This window comes from Megalobrama amblycephala, linkage group LG17 (genome assembly GCF_018812025.1).
Source record: "Megalobrama amblycephala isolate DHTTF-2021 linkage group LG17, ASM1881202v1, whole genome shotgun sequence".
Classification (NCBI taxonomy): Eukaryota; Metazoa; Chordata; class Actinopteri; order Cypriniformes; family Xenocyprididae; genus Megalobrama; species Megalobrama amblycephala.
Genome location: NC_063060.1, coordinates 44,662,319 through 44,683,193, shown reverse-complemented (window position 1 = coordinate 44,683,193; position 20,875 = coordinate 44,662,319). Strand labels below are relative to the sequence as shown.

At 41.7% G+C, this 20,875-nt stretch overlaps 1 protein-coding gene across 1 annotated transcript; it reads right to left on the bottom strand.

Moving 5' to 3' along the window:
- Positions 1 to 15,893: 15,893 nt before the first annotated feature.
- Positions 15,894 to 18,013, bottom strand: LOC125251963. The gene is made up of 2 exons (XM_048165019.1): positions 17,779 to 18,013; positions 15,894 to 17,151 (listed from the first exon to the last, which is right to left on the bottom strand). The coding sequence occupies exon 2, from the start codon at positions 16,719 to 16,721 to the stop codon at positions 15,894 to 15,896; it is 828 nt and encodes a 275-aa protein (XP_048020976.1). The 5' UTR covers positions 16,722 to 17,151; positions 17,779 to 18,013.
- Positions 18,014 to 20,875: the final 2,862 nt, after the last annotated feature.

Below are 20,875 nucleotides of genomic sequence, written 5' to 3'. Positions count from 1 at the left end.
GATCTGTGTGTCTGTGTGTGTGTGTGTGTGTGTGTGTGTGTGTGTGTGTGTGAGAGAGAGAGAGAGAGAGAGAGAGTAATGATGAGTGTGTGTGTGTGTGTGTGTGTGTGTGTGTTTGTTCTTTTCTCAGTCTCTACTCTGATGGAAATCAGTTTTTATTGTAGTGTCTCATCAATCTCTATTATTACTGTCAAAATTAACTTTCAGTTGAAAAGTGTCTTTCACAAACATGATTCATGAAGAACGTCATTGTCATAATTCATGTGATTTTTCTCTATTTTTCTGCTCAAATAATAAAATACGACAAATGAATTTGAGATCAGATTTGATGAATTGATGAATATTTGAAATATCTGAATACTGTGAATCATCAGCTGCATGTGAAATATAATCCATTTCTGACATTTAATACCTTAATTACTAAAATACATGATCTGATTATTTATTGATATTAATTTTGATGTAACATTATAGTGTCTTCCATTTGACTGTAGGCTTTTATGAGATAATATTCACTTCATGTTCATTCTGTAACAAGAGTATGGATATTTAATATCAAATATACTTTTTATTTTAAAATTCAAAATAAACATTAAAGTGCAACATGTACTTCTCACATAAAAGCCATTGGTAACAAGGTTTCATGTCTTTAGTTTTATTTTTAAAGTGTCATGAAACCCCAAAACACTTTTTTTGAGATGTAAACAGATATGTATAGGCTGCACATCATTGAAAACACTAAAGGTACTCATTAATGTTATTCATAAGTGAAAAATAATTATTTTTGCATTTTTCAGAGCGATTTCTGACTTCCTGTTTGAAAAGCTAAGTCGGAGCAACGTCACAAAATCTGACGTCATCGTGTATTTTCGGCCCAAGTACGTATGGACATGGTCGAACATGGTGACGTAGACTGTTTCTCGACATATATTCATGACATAAAGCTCCTTTAATCCAATCACTGCGCTGTAGTATGCATAAGATTATAATTGCGGTATTATACATGAGGAAGTATCACTTCTCTCGCCTCGGTCTGTTGTCATTCAGAGACATATCGTTGGTGTTCGTTTCCTCAGCGCCACAACACAATGTGTTTTCCTGCAACGCGACCAGAGCAGAGGTTTGTGTGCATGTGGATTGTTTTGCTGTAATCTACAGGCACAAATGGAAAATATGTTCGCGTGAGATCGCATTACAGCAGAGAATTCAAATGTCACTAAAGTGCGGCTCATTCACCTCTGCCTGCTCTAGCTGCATTCAAACCTTCAAACAAGTCTTCAAACACGTTTCCTTCAGCACAGCACGTGTGTTTGTATTTTGCTCGCGATGCGGTCAGAACTGAAGTTTGATTACGAACACATGAAAAATACGATTGTGATTGATAAACACGCGGAGCGCGGATATGCTCGGTTTCAGCGCGGAGCTCCGCGTTGAGTTTAATAACACTAGCCACGTGGCAAATAGCTCATACAGAATAAAGTATCTGTGTTTAAAGTTTTTATTTCACACATTCTCCTGCACCAAACATTAACCAGCACGGTGTAGTTATGCAGACATATTTCATCAAGTCTTCTTCAAATGAATTATATGTGCAAACTGGACACTGATACAGTGGTGTAGCCTATCTGAACACGACGACACAATTATTCTAAAAGACTGATTTTGACTGCAGTGTTCGTAAATGTAATCAAAGTAGTTATTATTAGCCCTATTAAATATTCTTTCGCATTTCTCCCTTGTGCTTGGGAGTTTGTCATTTTCTCCATGCTCATATATTAATATTCATTATTCTGTATAATGAGTGTGTTGTATGTCTCTGTTTCATTGGTTGTTCTCTCCCTTCTTCTCCCCCCTCTACACTCCCACTTTTCCAGAGCTTTACACGCCCATTTTCACAGAGTTTTTTTCAAGTCATAGGTGTGAACAACCAGGGTAAAACAGGGGGGTTTCATGACCCTTTAAGAAGTAAAAATTTACTTTTTTAAATTATACAGACCTTTCTGGGTTAAAAATAAAAAAGAAGGCTGATGAATGAAGCCAGTTTCAGTTTCTATCCAGGTAAGTGTGAGCAAACAGTTTTTTTTTTTTTTTTTTTTCCTCGGGCTCAAGAAGTTAAGCGATCTTCATTGCTATGGGAATCTGGACACATGGATAACCTGCTCCAGAACAGGTTTCATTCTGGGTTAGAGATCGCAAAACCAAACTGGAGTCACATGATTACTTTAATGATGTCTATGCTGCCCTCACTGCAGTGTAGCAACTGTAGCTATACAGCCAGCTAACTCTGATGCAAAATGACGAAAAGTTGTAGTGAGTGATTTCTTGCTGTTTACTGTGGCTTTCAACATCATCTTACATGACAGAGTGAAAAATTTAACAAAGGAAAAAAGTTTGAATGTTTTAACAAATCTTGTCTAATGAAATATACCTGTATCTGCATGTAAATAAACACTGTAACTATGTTTGTTCTTTTCTTTTTAAACAGTATTGTAACATTAACTTATTCACATAATGAATTGTGTACTTACGACATTGCTTCTAGTGCTAACAACAGGTGGATTACATGTGCACACATACTGTCAGCTTCCTTTCTTCCATACAGGAAATAACCTCTAACCCCGAACTCCAGGTCTACATCGTATCAAAATAAAAGTCCTTAACATTTTACCTTGATGGAAACACACTCCCCGCCTGGTATCTGTGAGGTCACTACACTTAACAAGTTATGAATTAACTACACATATGAACATCATTCTTTACTCAGAAGCAAAACAAGTTCTGTCACTGGTCTAAGGTACTTTTTTGAATGTCCTTGATCTGTGGTTTTCAATTCCACCTTATGGACTTTCCCATCTTCTCCAGGAATAGCCTTTGTGATTATCGCCATAGGCCAGTTGTTGCTGACAACTAGGTTGTCCTTGAGGAGGACGACGTCTCCTTCTTGCAGATTTCGGTGGGACTTGGTCCATTTCTTCCGGCCTTGTAAAGTTGACAAGTACACCTGTCCCCAACAGCGCCAGAACATATTGGACAAGGCTTGTACTTGTCTCCACTGCTTGGTTAGGAGGTCTCTGTCCGTAAAGTCTCCTGGAGGAGGTGGAGTACCGACTTTCTGAGTTAACAACATAGATGGTGTGAGAATGAATGGATCCTCTGGATCATTTGAAACTGGAACCAGAGGCCTTGCATTCATAATTGCTGCCACCTCCGCCATTAGTGTGCACAAGACTTCATGGGTCAGGTGAGTGCCATTTTCAAGAAGCATTGACTCCAGGATCCTTCGAGCCACTCCAATGAGGCGTTCCCATGAACCGCCCATGTGCGAAGCATGTGGTGGGTTAAACACCCAGGAGCATCCTTGTTGGTGTAGGTACCTCAGCACAGCACAGCAGTGTCTGGTTGGTCTGCGCTCATCCCGAGTTCTCTGCAGAAATTTGTGCCACAATCTGACCGTAGTTGTTTGGCTGGTCCTCTTATGGCGAAGAAACGCCTTAAGGCATTGATACAGCTTGAAGTGTCCATTGAGGCAATCACCTCAATGTGAACCGCCCTGGAGCTCATGCAACAGAATAATATGGCCCACCTCTTGCTCTCAGGCTAAACTTCTCTTGTACATATGGTAGTGATGTGCCATGGTCCGAAGACATCTAGCCCCACATATGTGAAGGGAGGGCAGGCCTTGAGTCCTCAGTTAAGAACTTGGGTGTGCTCTTCGACACCAATCTTTCATTTGAAAGTCATGTTTCTAGTATCTGTAAAACCGCCTTCTTCCATCTAAAAAATATATCTAAATTACGACATATGCTCTCAATGACAAATGCGGAACAGTTGGTTCATGCATTCATGACCTCAAGACTAGATTATTGTAACGCTCTACTGGGTGGTTGTTCTGCTCGGCTTTTAAACAGACTACAGTTGGTCCAAAATGCGGCAGCTAGAGTTCTTACTAGAACCAGAAAGTATGACCATATTAGCCCAGTTCTGTCAACATTACATTGGCTCCCTATTAAACATCGTATAGATTTTAAAATCTTGCTATTTACTTATAAAGCTTTAAATGGTTTAGCTCCCCAGTACCTAAGTGAGCTCTTAATGCATTATAGTCCTTCACGTCTATTGCGATCTCAGAATTCAGGCCAGTTGATAATACCCAGAATATCAAAATCAACTGAAGGCGGCAGATCCTTTTCCTATTTAGCACCTAAACTCTGGAACAATCTTCCTAGCATTGTTCGGGAAGCAGACACACTCTGTCAGTTTAAATCTAGACTAAAAACACATCTCTTTGCTCTTGCATACACATAACACATTATCAATACATTTACATTTTTCAAATCCGTTAAAGGATTGTTACGCTGCAATAATTAGGTCGGCCGGAACCGAGAACATTTCCTATAACACTAGATATACCTGTACATCAGAATAAGAATGGCATCTACGCTAATATCTGTCTCTCTGCTTATCCTGAGGTTTTCCGGGTGCTGGATCCAGGCCGTATCCAGAGTATGGAGAACCTGTGTCTGGACCTGACTACAACGTAGCCCAGGAGACAATGGGCCTACAGATCCAGTTCTGGCTGCATCTATAATTCAGATTTTTAATCCCCGTATCCGCTTACATATATTTATATATAATCTATTTTTAATCTCTATAATAAAAATGTATAATTCAGATTTTGATCTCCATATCCATTTACATATATTATATATAATCTATTTTTAATCTCTATAATAAAAATGTATAATTCAGATTTTGATCTCAATATCCATTTACATATATTATATCTTCCAAGGGTTTTTTTCCCTCCTAGGACTTTTTTCCCAGTGTTAGCACGCTGGGTTTTTCTCCTAGGGGTTTTTTTCCACCCCTGGGAGTCAGCCGACATTGGCTTAATGTAGCACCATCTTGTATATGTTACATATTACCACGCTTGTTTGTACAGCTCATTTTTAACCACTTCTCTTTTTTCTGTGCTTCTAATATGTAAAGCTGCTTTGAAACAATTACCAATTGTAAAAGCGCTATATAAATAAATTTGACTTGACTTGACTTGAGATGCTCTGGTGGCAAATCCGCCATTAGTTGCTCCTGCATCCGTCCTCTGAGTCTACAACAGGTCACGCATTTGTGAAGAGTTGAGTTAATGAGCCTTTTTCCTCCCAAATTCCAGAGTCCTGCAGCTCTCACAGCGCCTTCTGTTAAATGGCGGCCCTGATGTTTTACTTGGGTATGATGATGTCTGATGAGCAGCAAGGAAACATAGTTGTCTTTTGGGAGAATTACAAGGTTCTTTTGATCAATCTCTAAGTCTGTGTTTTTCAGGCAGCTTCCGATACAGATGAGGTCATTCTGCAAGATAGGGTTGAGACGACGTAGACAGCTGTTTATAGGAATTGGCTTGTCTCTTTCTAGAGTTTCAAATTCCTTTCCAAATGTTTTTCTCTGAATGGCTCTAATGATGACTTCTCTGGCTTGGGAAAGCTCATCCGGAGAGCGAGGCAGCTCACATTTATGCCATCCTCTACACTTGTCCATCATGTTAGGGGACTTGTAAGATCTTGCAACATGAATTAAGAGTGCCACGGCTCGCTGGAGAGTGTTAAAGAACCTCTCAAAACACTCTATGCTGAGACCTTTCTCATGTAGCTGGGTGGCATAACTCTTCACATCCGAACAAATCTCCGCATCCAATTCTGGTGAGACTAAACTGAATGACTGAATAGGCTCTGGTTGAATGGAAAGCTTACGCAAAAAGGTAGGTCCGCTGAACCACATTGTTTGTGTGAGACGTGATGCTGGAACAGACCTTGACGCAATGTCAGCCGGATTGTCCTCTGTGCGTAGGTAGTGCCACTGTTCAGGATTTGTGGTCTGGCGAATACGCTGGACTCTACTGTGGACATATACATAAAACCGTCTGGATTGGTTATGAATGTATCCAAGGACCACTCTGCTATCAGTGTAGAACTTAATGGAATCTAGCTTCAAGTCCAGTTCATCCTGAATCAGTTCGGCCACTTCCACAGCCAAAACCGCAGCACATAGTTCAAGTCTCTGTATGATTGGCTCTGATTGAGGAGCAAGTTTAGACTTCCCCATGACAAATCCAATGTCAACAGTGTCTTCTTGGATGGTCTTTAAATAGGCTACAGCCCCAGAATTCCATCCGTTCGGCCTTGGTTAGAGAGAGGCCTGTGTACATCCTTGAAATATGGAAGTGCTTCAACTCTTGAAGTGAGTTTCGCCAAGCCTCCCACTTGTCTAATTTCTCTTCAGGTAATGGAGTGTCCCACTCTGAAGCCTCAGAATTCAGCTCTCTGAGAAAGGCTCTGACAGGAGCCAAAAAACCCAAGGGATCCGTAGCTACCTCCCACAGGAGGCCTAAGCTGCGTTGGATGGGTGACTCCTTCCCACAGAGATCTACCTCTTTTCCAGCTGTCACACAGTCCTCACTTGGGAAAGCTGCCAAGACAGCCGGACTATTCGATGCAAACTTGTGGAGCCTGAGGTTAGACTCAGCAAGTGAAGCCTGAGTCCTACGCAGCAAGTCAATGGCTTCAGCATCAGTAGGGACAGAACAAAGACCGTCATCGACATAAAAGTGACGCTCAACAAAGTTGACGGTGTCTTGTCCATATCTTTGTGCACCCTTTCTGACAGCCCTTCTAAGCCCATAAATTGCCACTGCTGGAGACGGGCTGTTCCCAAACACATGGACCTTCATCCTGTAGTCTACGACTTCACTTGTTACATCATTGTTCTTGAACCATAAAAATCTAAAATAGTTCCTTTGTTTTTCTTCTACAAGGAAGCAGTAAAACATCTGCTGTATGTCTGCCATAACAGCCACCTTTTCCTTTTGTAACCTCATGAGTACTCCCAGAAGGGAGTTGTTAAGATCAGGGCCAGTCAATAGCACATTATTTAAGGAGATTCCGGAGTGTTCGGCACTCGAATCAAACACCACCCTGATTTGACCTGGTTTTTGTGGGTGAAATACTGCAAAGCTTGGTAAGTACCAACACTCTTCGTCTTCCCTTAGTCCTGGTGCCACCTCAGCATGATCATTTTCCAGCAGTTTACCCATGAATGCCACATATTGCTGTTCCATCTCCGGCTTTCTTCTCAAGTTGCATTGAAGTGATTCAAATCGTTTGAGTGCTTGGCTGCGGTTGTTGGGCAACCATTCTCTAGGCTGCCTGAACGGTAGTGGAGTGACCCAACTGTTTGAATCATTTCTGTAGACTTCCTTGTCCATTATGTTCAAGAAAGTCTCATTCTCAATTGATGGTGCCAGCTTGTTGTCCTGTTTGGTGCGGTCAAATACATTTTTACCCAGCCTGTCTTCTTTAGTCCTGCTGAGCCCTAAGACACTCTTCCTGGGCTCTTTGCCATGAAGTTCATCACTGACATGCATAAAACTTGTGCACGGTTGGAGGAGCGAGGGCCGTTGACAATCAAGCACTGTTGTCCTGTAAGTGCTGACATTTGGCTTGTGCGCATTTCCTAGGCAGACCTCTCCAATCAACACCCAACCTAGGTCAAGACGTTGAGCAAAAGGGGCTTTGGGAGGGCCATTTACTTGTTCCCTTACCTTGTGCACTCTAATTACGTCTCTTCCAAGCAGCAGGAGGATTTCTGCAGTGGGTTCCAACTCAGGAATGTGTTCTGCTACTTTGATGAGGTGAGGTTGATAAAGAGCGGCGTTCGGCATGGGAATTTCAGCCCGGTTGTCAGGTAAGTCATTACATTCAATAAGTGGGGGGAGAGGGATTGTCACTTTCCCATCAAGTTGTCATGATCACCAGTGAGAGTGCCCTTTCAGCCACTAGAGGGCACTCCATTCCGGACTCTCATTTCCACCCATTGCATTCACTACATTACCCATAACGCACTGCCGGACTCATTATCCCTTTATCACATCATTACAACCAGCTGTCATGTATTATGTAATCAGGGTCTGTCTATTTATACCCTGTCTGTTTCTGTTCACATCCTGGAGTTTTCAGTTCACATTCCCCGGTCTGTGTTGTTTCCTGTTCCCGTGTTTTGTTCTTGTTTTTTGATGGACTGATTACCTGGCTTTTGACCCATGCTTGTTTGTGGACTACGATTTTGGATTACCCTAATAAAAACACCTGCACTTGGATCTGTCTCTCGTCTTCGTGTGTGAGCCACCGTGACACAAGTGCTTTGACCATAAAATCTTCAGCCCTTCTGCCAAATGTTTCCTCTGTGCCGGAACACGTTCTCAGTAAGTAAGAATATGGCTTACTCTGAATGTTGAAAAGCTCAAAGAAACTGGACGTCGCCAATGACCGGTTTTTCTTTCACGGAAACCTTAGCGAACTTATCGAGTCGAGTGAAGAGGGCTTTTTCAACTACCTCTGGTGCTGCGTAGCATTCCTGAGGACGTTCCCAGGCTTTTCTGAGTGCTATGTCTGGACTTGCTACATGCACTGAACGCAGGCATTTCACTTGGTTGCTGGATTCTTTGCCAAGCCATTGAGTCATTAAGACTAGCTCCTCAGTAGCAGTGAGAGCCAGCCCTTGTGTAGCATTTTTATATGAACATTGCTTCTAGTGCTAACAACAGATGGATTACATGCGCACACATACTGTCAGCTTCCTTTCTTCCATACAGGAAATAACCTCTAACCCCGAACTCCAGGGGCCGTATTCACAAAACATCTTAAGGCTAAAAGTAGATCCTAACTTGCCGATTTAGGAGAAACTCTTAAAAAAAAAAATGGGTATGTCAGTCCTAATTTTAGGAGTCCTAAATTTGTGTTCTAAGAGTATTTCACAAAGCTTTGTAGCGTTAAAACTAGCTCCTAAATCTGTGAAACGTTAGGAGTAGTCAAGAGGACTCCTAAATCACTAAGACCAAATCACAAACAGTCCTAATCCACCCAAAGACACTGTACACCATTGAGGCAATAGCGATAGAGCCTTAGGTGCTCAACATTTTCTTCATAAATGTAATACATTTTGATTTATATATTTGAATCTACGATGAGATGCCTAAAATAAAATCTTTAACAAATAAATAAATATTGCCCAATTACCTGTGGCAGTGGTTTTCATGAGTTCACATTTACAAATGATTGAATAGAGTAAAAAAAAATATAATAAGTGTAGCGTGTCTGGACCGGTCACTCTCACACTCACACAAGGACCACACAACCACTTGTTGAGATTCAGCACTGTACTTCTGTAATTAAGAGAAATAATCAGTGGAGCAACGGGGCGACAGCTTCTCCCACTCTGGTACACACAGGATATTTTGTGGGGAGAAGCGAAAATCACATGCGTCATCAGCTTCATACACAAGTAGACTGACTTTATACAATAATGGAAAAGAATTATATAAATTTAAATAAATTATACTGCTTATAAATATATAAATATCTTGTTTTTCTTATACATCAGATCAATATTCTTATTCTATTACAATAAATATATTACAGTAGTGTATAATATAAAATAATTAGTATATTACAATAGTATATTAAATACAATATCTATATTACATTATTAACATATGCATTAATTCAAATATTTATACAATTTAACATCCTATAATAACATATAAACAATTATAATACCATTTGTATGTATAAACCCATATTTCGCACATTATATATCAAAAATGGAATAAAACATGGGATATAATCAGCACCGTACCATGTGCAGGCTGCACAAAGTGCGTCACAGACAGCATAAACGATTAAATCAGATTCTCTCTCCCGTAACACACTCTCTGTACAATATACATTCATTATCAGTCAACTAAATCTCTTTTCTTTTTGAAACAGAACTGATTGATCGAACATACCTGTAATTAAGAGAAATAATCAGTGGAGCAACGGGGCGACAGCTTCTCCCACTCTGGTACACACTAAGCATACAATGCTAATTAGTTAGCGTCATGATATACATCATTTAAACCAAATAACACATTAAACGATACATTTTCATCATAGCTAACATAATCAAATGTTACTATAAATCAATCACATTCTTCCAGCAACAAATATGCATTTTAAACAAGTAACATCATCATACCAGGATATTTTGTGGGGAGAAGCGAAAATCACATGCGTCATCGGCTTCATACACAAGTAGACTGACGCAATCGCTTGCCGTGCAAGAGGAAACCCCGCAGGTGCGTTCCACCGATAACGTTCCCTTCCCCAACAAATCCCCAAAGAAAAGTTCCGCTATTTTAGCGCTATTTTCATATAACTTGTGAATGATAATATCGAAACAAAATTTCGTGAAGTTCACTATACCAATTTGTACAAATGTAGAAAAATATAAGCATTTATAAACCAATTTAAGAGAAGGAAAAAATAAATAAATAAATAAAAATAATACAAATACAGAAGGAAATAAACAAAAGTCAGATTAAATCAATAAATTTTTCACACCAGTTACATTCTCCCCCCTGAACTTCACAAATTTTGACTATTACAGGGATAGTACACACTGGAGCGATTAGACAATCTGTTACCCAGAATATCGTGCAACAAAATATGTTTCCCACTCACAGGGAAGGCGAGTACGGCAGGTTGATCAGGCCCACTGCAATCACCCGCAAAAGGTGCCTTAAACACTATTCATCTCAGATGAAACTTCATCTCCGATCTGGAACAACAATGTACTGAGATACATTAACTCACAGATGTTTAATTGTACAACTCAAAATGATAGAAGAAAATAAAGTTCTAATGTACTGTACATTCTTATTTCAATAAAGATCTTACAACCCCACCAACTGGATTCAGAGATTTGATAGATTGAGTCATGTTCTCTATCAATCTGTTGACGGGTTTCACAATCCTACCCACTCTGGTCCGAACTCCCATTTCACCTTGACCAGGAGGTGGCTCAACAACTTCAGCAAGTGAAACATGATTATCATCATGGAGAACTGCCTCAGAAAGCAAACTGCAAGAATCACAACTTTCATCTGGATTGACTACATTGCTGCTCTCCTCGGTACAATCATCTTTTGACACAGGTTGCTCCTGTCCCAATGACTCAGGTACTATGTCCAATGATGCAGCACTATCAGGACTGCAGGAAAACCTCTGAGAATCCTCAGAAGCTGCGGTCTTTTCCACCCAACTGGCAACTCGATCAGACAAAGAACACAACTCGGATGCAGGACCAACATCATCCATGGACACACTTCTACTGCTAAGGACAGATCCGCCACTATACTCGGGTAATTCAGGTTCTTCCAACTCAAGTGGCAGGAAATTAGCTTGTAACAACAAATTGCGGTGAACAGTTTTCTCCTGACCCGTTCTGGTGTTACGTATGCGGTAAATGTGGCACTGGGGGTTCAACGCAACTACCCTATAAGGCGTGGACTCCCACCTGTCTGCCAGTTTTCTCTTCCCACGTTCACCTTTGTTGGCCAGCAGAACTTGATCACCCAACTCAATGTTACGACCTTTCGTCCTTTGGTTGTACAACTCTGTCTGACGTTGCTGACTAGAGTCTATGTTCTTCTGAGCAACAGTAAGTGCCTCTTTCAGGTCAGCTTTTAATCTCTTTACATACTTGTCGTAATCAACAACGTCACAGTCTCTCTCGATGTTGCCAAACATTACATCTACGGGCAGCTTTGGGATCCTACCAAACATTAAGAAAAAGGGAGCGTAGCCGGTGGACTCGTGCGCGGTACAGTTATACGCAAAGGTTAGAGTCTGAAGCAACTGTGACCACTTTTCTTTGGACCTTGGCGGGAGTGCTCTGATCATATTGCCCAAGGTTCTGTTGAACCGCTCAACGCTCCCATTTCCCATTGGATGATAGGCAGTTGTTCGTGACTTTTTTACTCCGGCAACCTGCAGCAACTCTCGAATCAGCTGGCTTTCAAAGTTGGCCCCCTGATCCGAGTGGATCCTGTCAGGAAACCCGTACACACAAAAATAACGATCCCATAATTGTTGTGCTACCTGCTTTGCGGACTGGTCACGGCAAAGGAAAGCATGAGACATTCGAGAAAAATGGTCAGTCACGACCAGCACGTCCACATTACGACCTTTTGAGCTTTCTGCTGTCCAAAAATCAACGCATACTAGCTCCATTGGACTTGATGTTTTCACGCTCTCTAAAGGGGCTCTGCCTTCGGGTTCGAGTGTTTTACTGACGACGCAGCGCTTACAACACTTAACGTACCTACGGACGTCTTGTTCCAACCCGACCCAAAAGAACCTTTGTCTGGCCAGGTGCATAGTTCTACCCTGGCCCTGGTGCCCTGCTTCATCATGAACGGCTGTCATCACTCGCGTAATTAAAGAAGATGGGACAATGTACTGTAACCGTTTCTTTCCTGTCAAGTTATCTTTGCTTATGCGATACACCACACCATTGAGTAACTTTAATTTGTCCCACTGTTTCAAGACTCTGAGCACCTTATACGTCTCACCAGCACGCTCACGACGTGAGGCTCTCTTGCCCCTATTGACGTAAAACAGGACCCTGGACAGACAAGGATCGTTTTGTTGTCTGTCTCGAAGCTTGTCTAACGAGAAGACTGGTAACGGGCACTGCCCAGGAGGCAATAGATGTTGGGTGTCTTGGGCAATCCAGGAGATTGCCCTTGACTCAACTCCTGCTTCCCAGTCACTGTGACCCTCTAACACCGCGGACACTTCAGCACTGGAGAGTGGACAACGACTTGGTGTTACACAAGGAGAAAATTCAGCACTCTGGATACCAGCACTAAGCCTGAATGCATCCTGCACTGTGTCTCTCTCAAATTGCTCTGCTTCATTAAGCAACGCACTGTAAGGCTCATTCAGTAACCTCTGACTGACCCGGTTATGGACAAAGGGTTGACGACTTAAAGCATCGGCCACTACGTTCTTACTGCCAGGTATATACTTGATACTGAAACGATAGGGCGCCAACTTGGAAACCCATCTCTGCTCACACGCGTCGAGTTTAGGCTTTGTAAGGATGTAAGTTAAGGGATTATTGTCCGTCCAGACAACAAATTCATGGCCTTTCAGCCAGTGGCTGAATTTGTCGCAGACGGACCACTTCAAAGCCAAAAACTCTAAGCGGTGAGCAGGATACTTCACCTGAGCGCGAGTAAGGGCTTTGCTTGCAAAAGCGATCGGACGAGCTCTAGTCTCACCCTCTGCAACCTGTGATAACACAGCACCTAAACCGTCCATGGACGCGTCAGTGGACAAAATAAACGGGCGACCGAAATCAGGATGTGTGAGTACCACAGAATCGATCAAGGCAGCTTTTAACTGCTGGAAGGCCCTACTGTGCTCTTCCTTCCAGTCACCAGGACTCAACTTTCTGAATGCAGCAGCACCCTTCCCCGGAGGCTTCTTGCCCCTTGGTGCAGCGGTCAAAGCAAAAAGAGGTTTCGCGATGGTGGAGCAATTTTGGATAAACCTCTGGTAATACAGCACCATACCAAGGAACGATTTGATCTTTCTTTGGGAGGGAGTTACCCCATCTTCCATCCATTAAATCAGACTCTGCCACTGCTCCAATAAGCGCTGACCTTATCTGGGTCAGTCGCTACCCCTGAACTGTCAATGACATGCCCTAAAAACCGCACGCTCCTCCGGAGGAAATGACACTTTTTGGGCGCTAACTTTAAACCATGCTCTCTGAGCCTACTGAACACTAACTCGAGCCTCTTTAATGGCCTCTCCTCTCGTTTGGGGCATACATGAGTAGGTCATCCAGATAGCAAAGCAACGTCAGGAAGTTTTGATCGCCGAAGATGTTAGTCATTAGGCGCATAAAACTGGCGGGGCTATTGCACAACCCTTGCGGTAACCGATTAAACTCAAACAGACCCATCGGCGTTGTGAAGGCCGTAAGTTTTTTGTCCTCCTCGGCCATTGCGATATTATAAAAGCCGGAGGTAAGATCCATCGCGCTAAAGATCGCGTTTCCGCCTAAGGCCGCCAAGCAGTCTGCTTGGTGAGGTAAGGGGTGAGCGTCCTTTGATGGTCCGGGCATTAAGCCAGCGGTAATCAACGCAAACACGAAGATCACCGCTTTTCTTCCATACCAGGACCAGCGGAGACGCCCATTCACTACAAGACTTTCGGATAATCTCTTGCTCTTCCATATCCAGAGAGCACTTTTCTCAGTGTCTGATACTGAGCTGGAGGAACACGCCGATACGGAAGTCTAAATGGCCGGTTATCAGACAGGATGGATCCTATGGACAAATTCTTTGGCCTTACCACAGTCTAACTTATGTTTAGAAAACACATCTTGATGTTTCTGAATCAACTGCAGAAGCTGGTCTTTCCAATATGGAGTCACCTCGCAGGACTCAATGTCAAGATCACTAAGACCGAGCTTCTGCAGTGCTTCACGAATACCCAAGGAAGAACTCACCCCCGCGTCTACGCTAGAGGAGACGGACTGGCTCTGCACGTTCACATTCTCCACATCACAGTGTTCGGGCTGCACGTCCAGGTCTTCAACTGCTAAAACAGGAGACACGTCTGCTATTTTAGTGTTACGTCTCAAAGTGACAGGTTTATCGGATGGGTTAATCAACTTAATCGGTACCCATCTGTCACCAGGCAATGTGGCTATAACACGCCCAACAAGAACACCTTTCTTATGAGTTTGTGCCTTAGATGGCTCAACTAACACGGTACTACCCACAGAAATGATGGAACTGGTCGGGAGTCTGCCCCACACAAGGTGCTCTTGTTGAGGTAAAAGCGTGACAGCTTGAGTGAGCTTAGCGGTACCGACAACGGTTGGGATGCTCCCACCTTCCCATCTGTCATGCCCAGACAGCATACTCAAAAACCGCTGAATTTCTGGTTCTCCCGTTGAGTTTGGCTGGTTCATAACGCGCCAATAGCTTTGGGACTGCTTAAGTTGACCGAGAACATACTTGATGACGTTAGTACCAACAATTAATTGGTCTTTTTGCCCTGGTACAACCAAGGTAGGCACAATGACTGAGAATCCATACACACACATCTTTAGCTGATGGATACACTTGGGTTTGACCCGAACACCGCCACACCCTACAAGCAAAACATCGGCATGGGGCTGCCCAGACTCAAGAATCCCACATGTATCCAGCAACTTGCGCTCGATTCCCTCATTAATAGTACATGCCATAGAACCCGTGTCTAACAGGCCTTGGCAAGTGACTGTATCATTCACCAACACATCAGTATAAAACAAACTGTCAGCTTTTTCCAGCTTCGCGATGTTTTGGAACAAAATGATACTGCCATTTGACTCAACCTGACAAAGGTTGCTATATACGACCATTCGGATCATCTTCGCTGGTGAGAGGCTGACTCTCAACACTCACACTGCCCTCTCCCCAGTGTGAGTGGTCTAGTTTCCCTGACCGTCGCTGGTCTGGGCTGCACCTTTGGCCAACAACTCTGTGACACTGTTTACGCTGATGTCCAAACTCTAAACAATCAAGGCGTCTTCTTTCCCTCATGCAGTGTGAACGGGTTGAATGAGATCGGTCTCCGCACACTGCACATGGGGATGCTCGATACCACGGTGATGTACGAGGCTTTGGTTCTGAAACAGGTTAGAGTTGTGCATTCCAAGCACCCTTTCTAGCATTTTCAGTACACGCTCTAAAGTGCCCAATTCTGCGGCTTCACTTGTTTTAGGGTGTGGGCTTGCAGTACACGCAGCAGAGGGTTACACCTACACTTTCGCTTCCCACTGCTACCTGCATGCTGACTGGCTTTTCGGCAACAACAACCTGATTTACTGCAACTTTGGGCGCAGATGGAAGAGGCTTTCGTGACTTAAAGTCTCTCTCATGCTCGTCGATGGCCTCTTGGACCTCCTCAGCTGACCATTTGCTTATGGGCTTACACCTGAAGACATTGGAAAGATCAAGATTGGGACAGTTCCTGATAAACATCATTGCTATCTCCTGAGCTCATATTTTCCATCTTGCTACCACATCTTTGCAGGTGAGCATCTGCTAGCTCAGCTGCCTCGTTCAACCTGACCCAATAGTCAACAGGGTGCTCGTTATGCTTCGGATGGGTTGCATAAAAATCGGCTAGCGGCTGGCACGAGCCAGGACTCTCACTGAAATAGCGCTGCAGTACTTCGTAGACAACTTCAGGGCTAAGCACAGCAACCGGGCTACTTTTTAGTTTAACCTTGACAATGCTCTTTGCACGGCCACTGAGATGGTTCAGTATTTCCTCTACCCCGTCGACTTTGCTGCAGCCCTTTTTGGACAAATACACATTCATCTGTTCAATCCACTCTAGGATGGAACATTTGTCGCTACCATCCCCTCTGAACATTTGTGGTTCTTTAATGTCAGCTTTGACTATGAGGTTTAATTTGGACAGATCAAGGCTCGTAGAAAGGGGCATTGTGCTAGAGGGTTGCTGTTCAAATAATGGAACGGAACCAGGTGATGTTGAAGTCTGGTTTGTTAACAAACGTGTGACAATGGAGTCACCTATCTGGCTTCCGAGCTCACCAATAAGGTCACGCAGTTGCTGCGTAACACTGTCAGGACCAGCATTGGCAGGGGTGGAAGACTTTGGTTTACTCGACTCATTAAGCACAGTCGGATCAGTCGCAGAATCATAGACCAAGATACGTGGTTTGCCAACTACAGGCTCGGATACCCCAAACAACCCACGCCCCCTGCCAATGTGTGGCGTCACTAAATCTTCATTCCATCCCCCTTCGGCCATATTGCCAATTTTAGATAGTGAAAAGCATAAACAAGGGAAAAAAAAAAAAAATTAAGCTACCTCACAATTACTGTATGCTTAACCAAGCAGAAATGGGAAAAAAAAAGTTAAAAAAGTGGAAAACAGTTCAATGTGCGCAAAGTGTAAAGTCCGATGTGTGTGTAATGTGGAACGAGAGCTCAGTTACTCAGTTCAGTTCAATGTCCAGACACCGCCACTAGAACGTCAACGACGAAGATCCTTCGTCCATCAGTTGCAGAAGCGTTGTGATCCAGCGTTGTGATCCAGCGTTGTCAAACCCCAGCGATCGGCTGCAGCAGATCTGGCGCATCCGGGTCACGGCACCAAATTATGTAGCGTGTCTGGACCGGTCACTCTCACACTCACACAAGGACCACACAACCACTTGTTGAGATTCAGCACTGTACTTCTGTAATTAAGAGAAATAATCAGTGGAGCAACGGGGCGACAGCTTCTCCCACTCTGGTACACACAGGATATTTTGTGGTGAGAAGCGAAAATCACATGCGTCATCGGCTTCATACACAAGTAGACTGACTTTATACAATAATGGAAAAGAATTATATAAATTTAAATCAATTATACTGCTTATAAATATATAAATATCTTGTTTTTCTTATACATCAGATCAATATTCTTATTCTATTACAATAAATATATTACAGTAGTGTATAATATAAAATAATTAGTATATTACAATAGTATATTAAATACAATATCTATATTACATTATTAACATATGCATTAATTCAAATATTTATACAATTTAACATCCTATAATAACATATAAACAATTATAATATCATTTGTATGTATAAACCCATATTTCGCACATTATAAATATCAAAAATGGAATAAAACATGGGATATAATCAGCACCGTACCATGTGCAGGCCGCACAAAGTGCGTCACAGACAGCATAAACGATTAAATTCAGATTCTCTCTCCCGTAACACACTCTCTGTACAATATACATTCATTATCAATCAACTAAATCTCTTTTCTTTTTGAAACAGAACTGATTGATCGAACATACCTGTAATTAAGAGAAATAATCAGTGGAGCAACGGGGCGACAGCTTCTCCCACTCTGGTACACACTAAGCATACAATGCTAATTAGTTAGCGTCATGATATACATCATTTAAACCAAATAAGACATTAAACGATACATTTTCATCATAGCTAACATAATCAAATGTTACTATAAATCAATCACATTCTTCCAGCAACAAATATGCATTTTAAACAAGTAACATCATCATACCAGGATATTTTGTGGGGAGAAGCGAAAATCACATGCATCATCGGCTTCATACACAAGTAGACTGACGCAATCGCTTGCCGTGCAAGAGGAAACCCCGCAGGTGCGTTCCACCGATAACGTTCCCTTCCCCAACAAATCCCCAAAGAAAAGTTCCGCTATTTTAAGCGCTATTTTCATATAACTTGTGAATGATAATATCGAAACAAAATTTCGTGAAGTTCACTATACCAATTTGTACAAATGTAGAAAAATATAAGCATTTATAAACCAATTTAAGAGAAGGAAAAAATAAATAAATAAATAAAAATAATACAAATACAGAAGGAAATAAACAAAAGTCAGATTAAATCAATAAATTTTTCACACCAGTTACATAAGCATATTTGGTGTGCTGTCCAAGGGGATCGAGGGCTCAGAGCTTGAGATTTAGCCCACCGAAAGTGAGGAGCGGGGTGGCGGAGGGATGCAGAAAACTGTCGAAGTAACTATAGGTGAGTCGGCTCTCGTCTGTGTATATATTCCTCCTCTCAAGCTTCCGTTTGAATGTGTTCCTCCCAAACTTTGTTTATAAAACTAGCTCCTTGTTTATAAAACAAAGTTTGGGAGCTTGAATTTTGCATTCTCTTGAGATGCAGACATCCAAGAGGCAGACAATTAACTGTATATACTAGTTTAATTAGTGACACTTAGCCTACATTTTAAAACCTTTATTTGAATATGGCAACATTTTTATAAAAACATATTTATTTGAATAGGGCAACATTTGCATTTTAAAACCTTTATTTTAATATGGAAATATGACACCTCATTCTACAATATTTCTATGATTAAATCACTGACTCCTCCCCCATCAGCCAATCACTGTGTGTATAGTCCATAGCAACGAGGTCAACCTCACCCTTACTCGTAGCTTAAGACTTCAGTCTATTCCTTAGTAAAAAGGTTCAAGTGGCCCAATTCCGATTTTTTTCCTCCCATGTGGCACAGATCGGATATGAGTCACGACCGTGTAAGCAGGAAAAAAGCGCATGGATTCCGATTTTCACAGATTGGTTTCAGGCCTCTTTCATATGTGGTTATAAATCGGATATGAATCGGATATGTGCGTTTGCGCCTGCAGTGTAAGCGGACAGATCGGATATTCCCCTGTAAATGCGACTCCTGCGTCATTGAAAAGTGAGGGTTTTTTAACATTTCGCGGTACAGACATACCTATAACAAACGGAACATCTCTAGTTGACTGGCAGATTATTAATTTCATTTGTTTGTGTTAAATAAAAGGCGATCTGACGTTGAAATGTGTTGCTCTTGAAATCACACTGAGTGCTCATTGCCGCTGTTGTGAGTGCGGCTCGTGCACAGTCGCGCGCTTCAGTCCCGTTGTGGAGACTTTAACTATTCGTTCCATTGAAACCACAAAATAAAAAGCACACAAACTTGCAACTGCCCTTGATATACAATCACTGATAGACGCATTGGTTTTAATGACAAAAAAACAAAAAAAAAACACTAGTACAGGATGGCGGATTCGAGCCCATGAAGCTGTGAATATCTACCCGTACCCGAGTATTATTCAACTCGCACGCTTCCAGCGGAGTTGCGTACGTATAGCCTACTGTCGTGAAGAATTTGTGTTATTTTTATGTAGGGATGTAACTATTGCATTAAAAGGGCTTCTATATGAATTCATGTCAATAAATTAAGCTCAATGTACCATTGAAATTGATTTGTGATGTCATATAGGCTATTTTTGGTACGTTTCGCCAAATGCAGTGTAAAAAGGAGACATCCGATACAGGTCACTTTTAAAAGAAATGTAAGCACGTCGTCCAAAAAAATCGGATATGGCCAAAAGATCGGATCTGTGCATTAAGACTTGCAGTGTAAATGCGGCCTTAGTGGTAAGATAAAATGTTTTGTGAATACGGCCCCAGGTCTACATCGTATCAAAAGAAAAGTCCTTAACATTTTGCCTTAATGGCAACACAATATCTTAACTAACTTTCTGAGGCTTGAAAGTGGTCATGTGGCCAAATAATTAATTCCAATATCATCTGTAATAATAAGATATGTTTATTTCAATTATAAATTTAAAAAAAATGCAACTTTAGTTTAATTTTACAATGAAATTCTGATTTTTGCTCCAGAGGTGATTCATGAATGAATGAAAGAATCCCAAGCAAGATATCGTAGTTAATTCAATGATGTATACTCAGTCGGACAGTCAGATGAGCACATGAGGTGGAGTAGTTTGCAGTAGTTTGATTTAACAGTAACTATGTAAATACAGTCAATGACATCTGTACAGAGAAGTAGCAGCAGATGCATTAGCACAGTAACATGGCATGTCTTTAGCTCAGAGTTGTTGATGGAAACAGCAGAGGAATGACATCCCAGGGTAAAAAATAAGTGCAGTATGGGTTTAGATTTGTTGCATTATCCCAAATAAAAATATTGAGATTCACAAATAACCATGAAGAGATTCACAAAAATTAATCAAATTAACAATTAATTAACAAATAATTGTTTTATGTCACACACACAACTCCTGGCATTCATTTGTGAATCACTTCTATGCATTTGTAGATTCCCGCATGAGGATTTTGTATGGGAGTTTGTTTCTGCCACTAAATATAAAAAAAAAAGGTAATTGTGACTTTTTATCTCACAATTCTGACTTCTTTTCTTTTTTGCGAGATATAAACTTGCAATACAGACTTTTCTCAGAATTGTGAGATTTCTGACTTTAAAACGCAATTGGGACTTTATATCTCACAATATCTCACAATTCTGACTTTAGAGCTTACAATTGCAAGTTTATATCATGTAGAAAAGTCAGAATTGTGAGATAAGTCGTAGTAAAACCT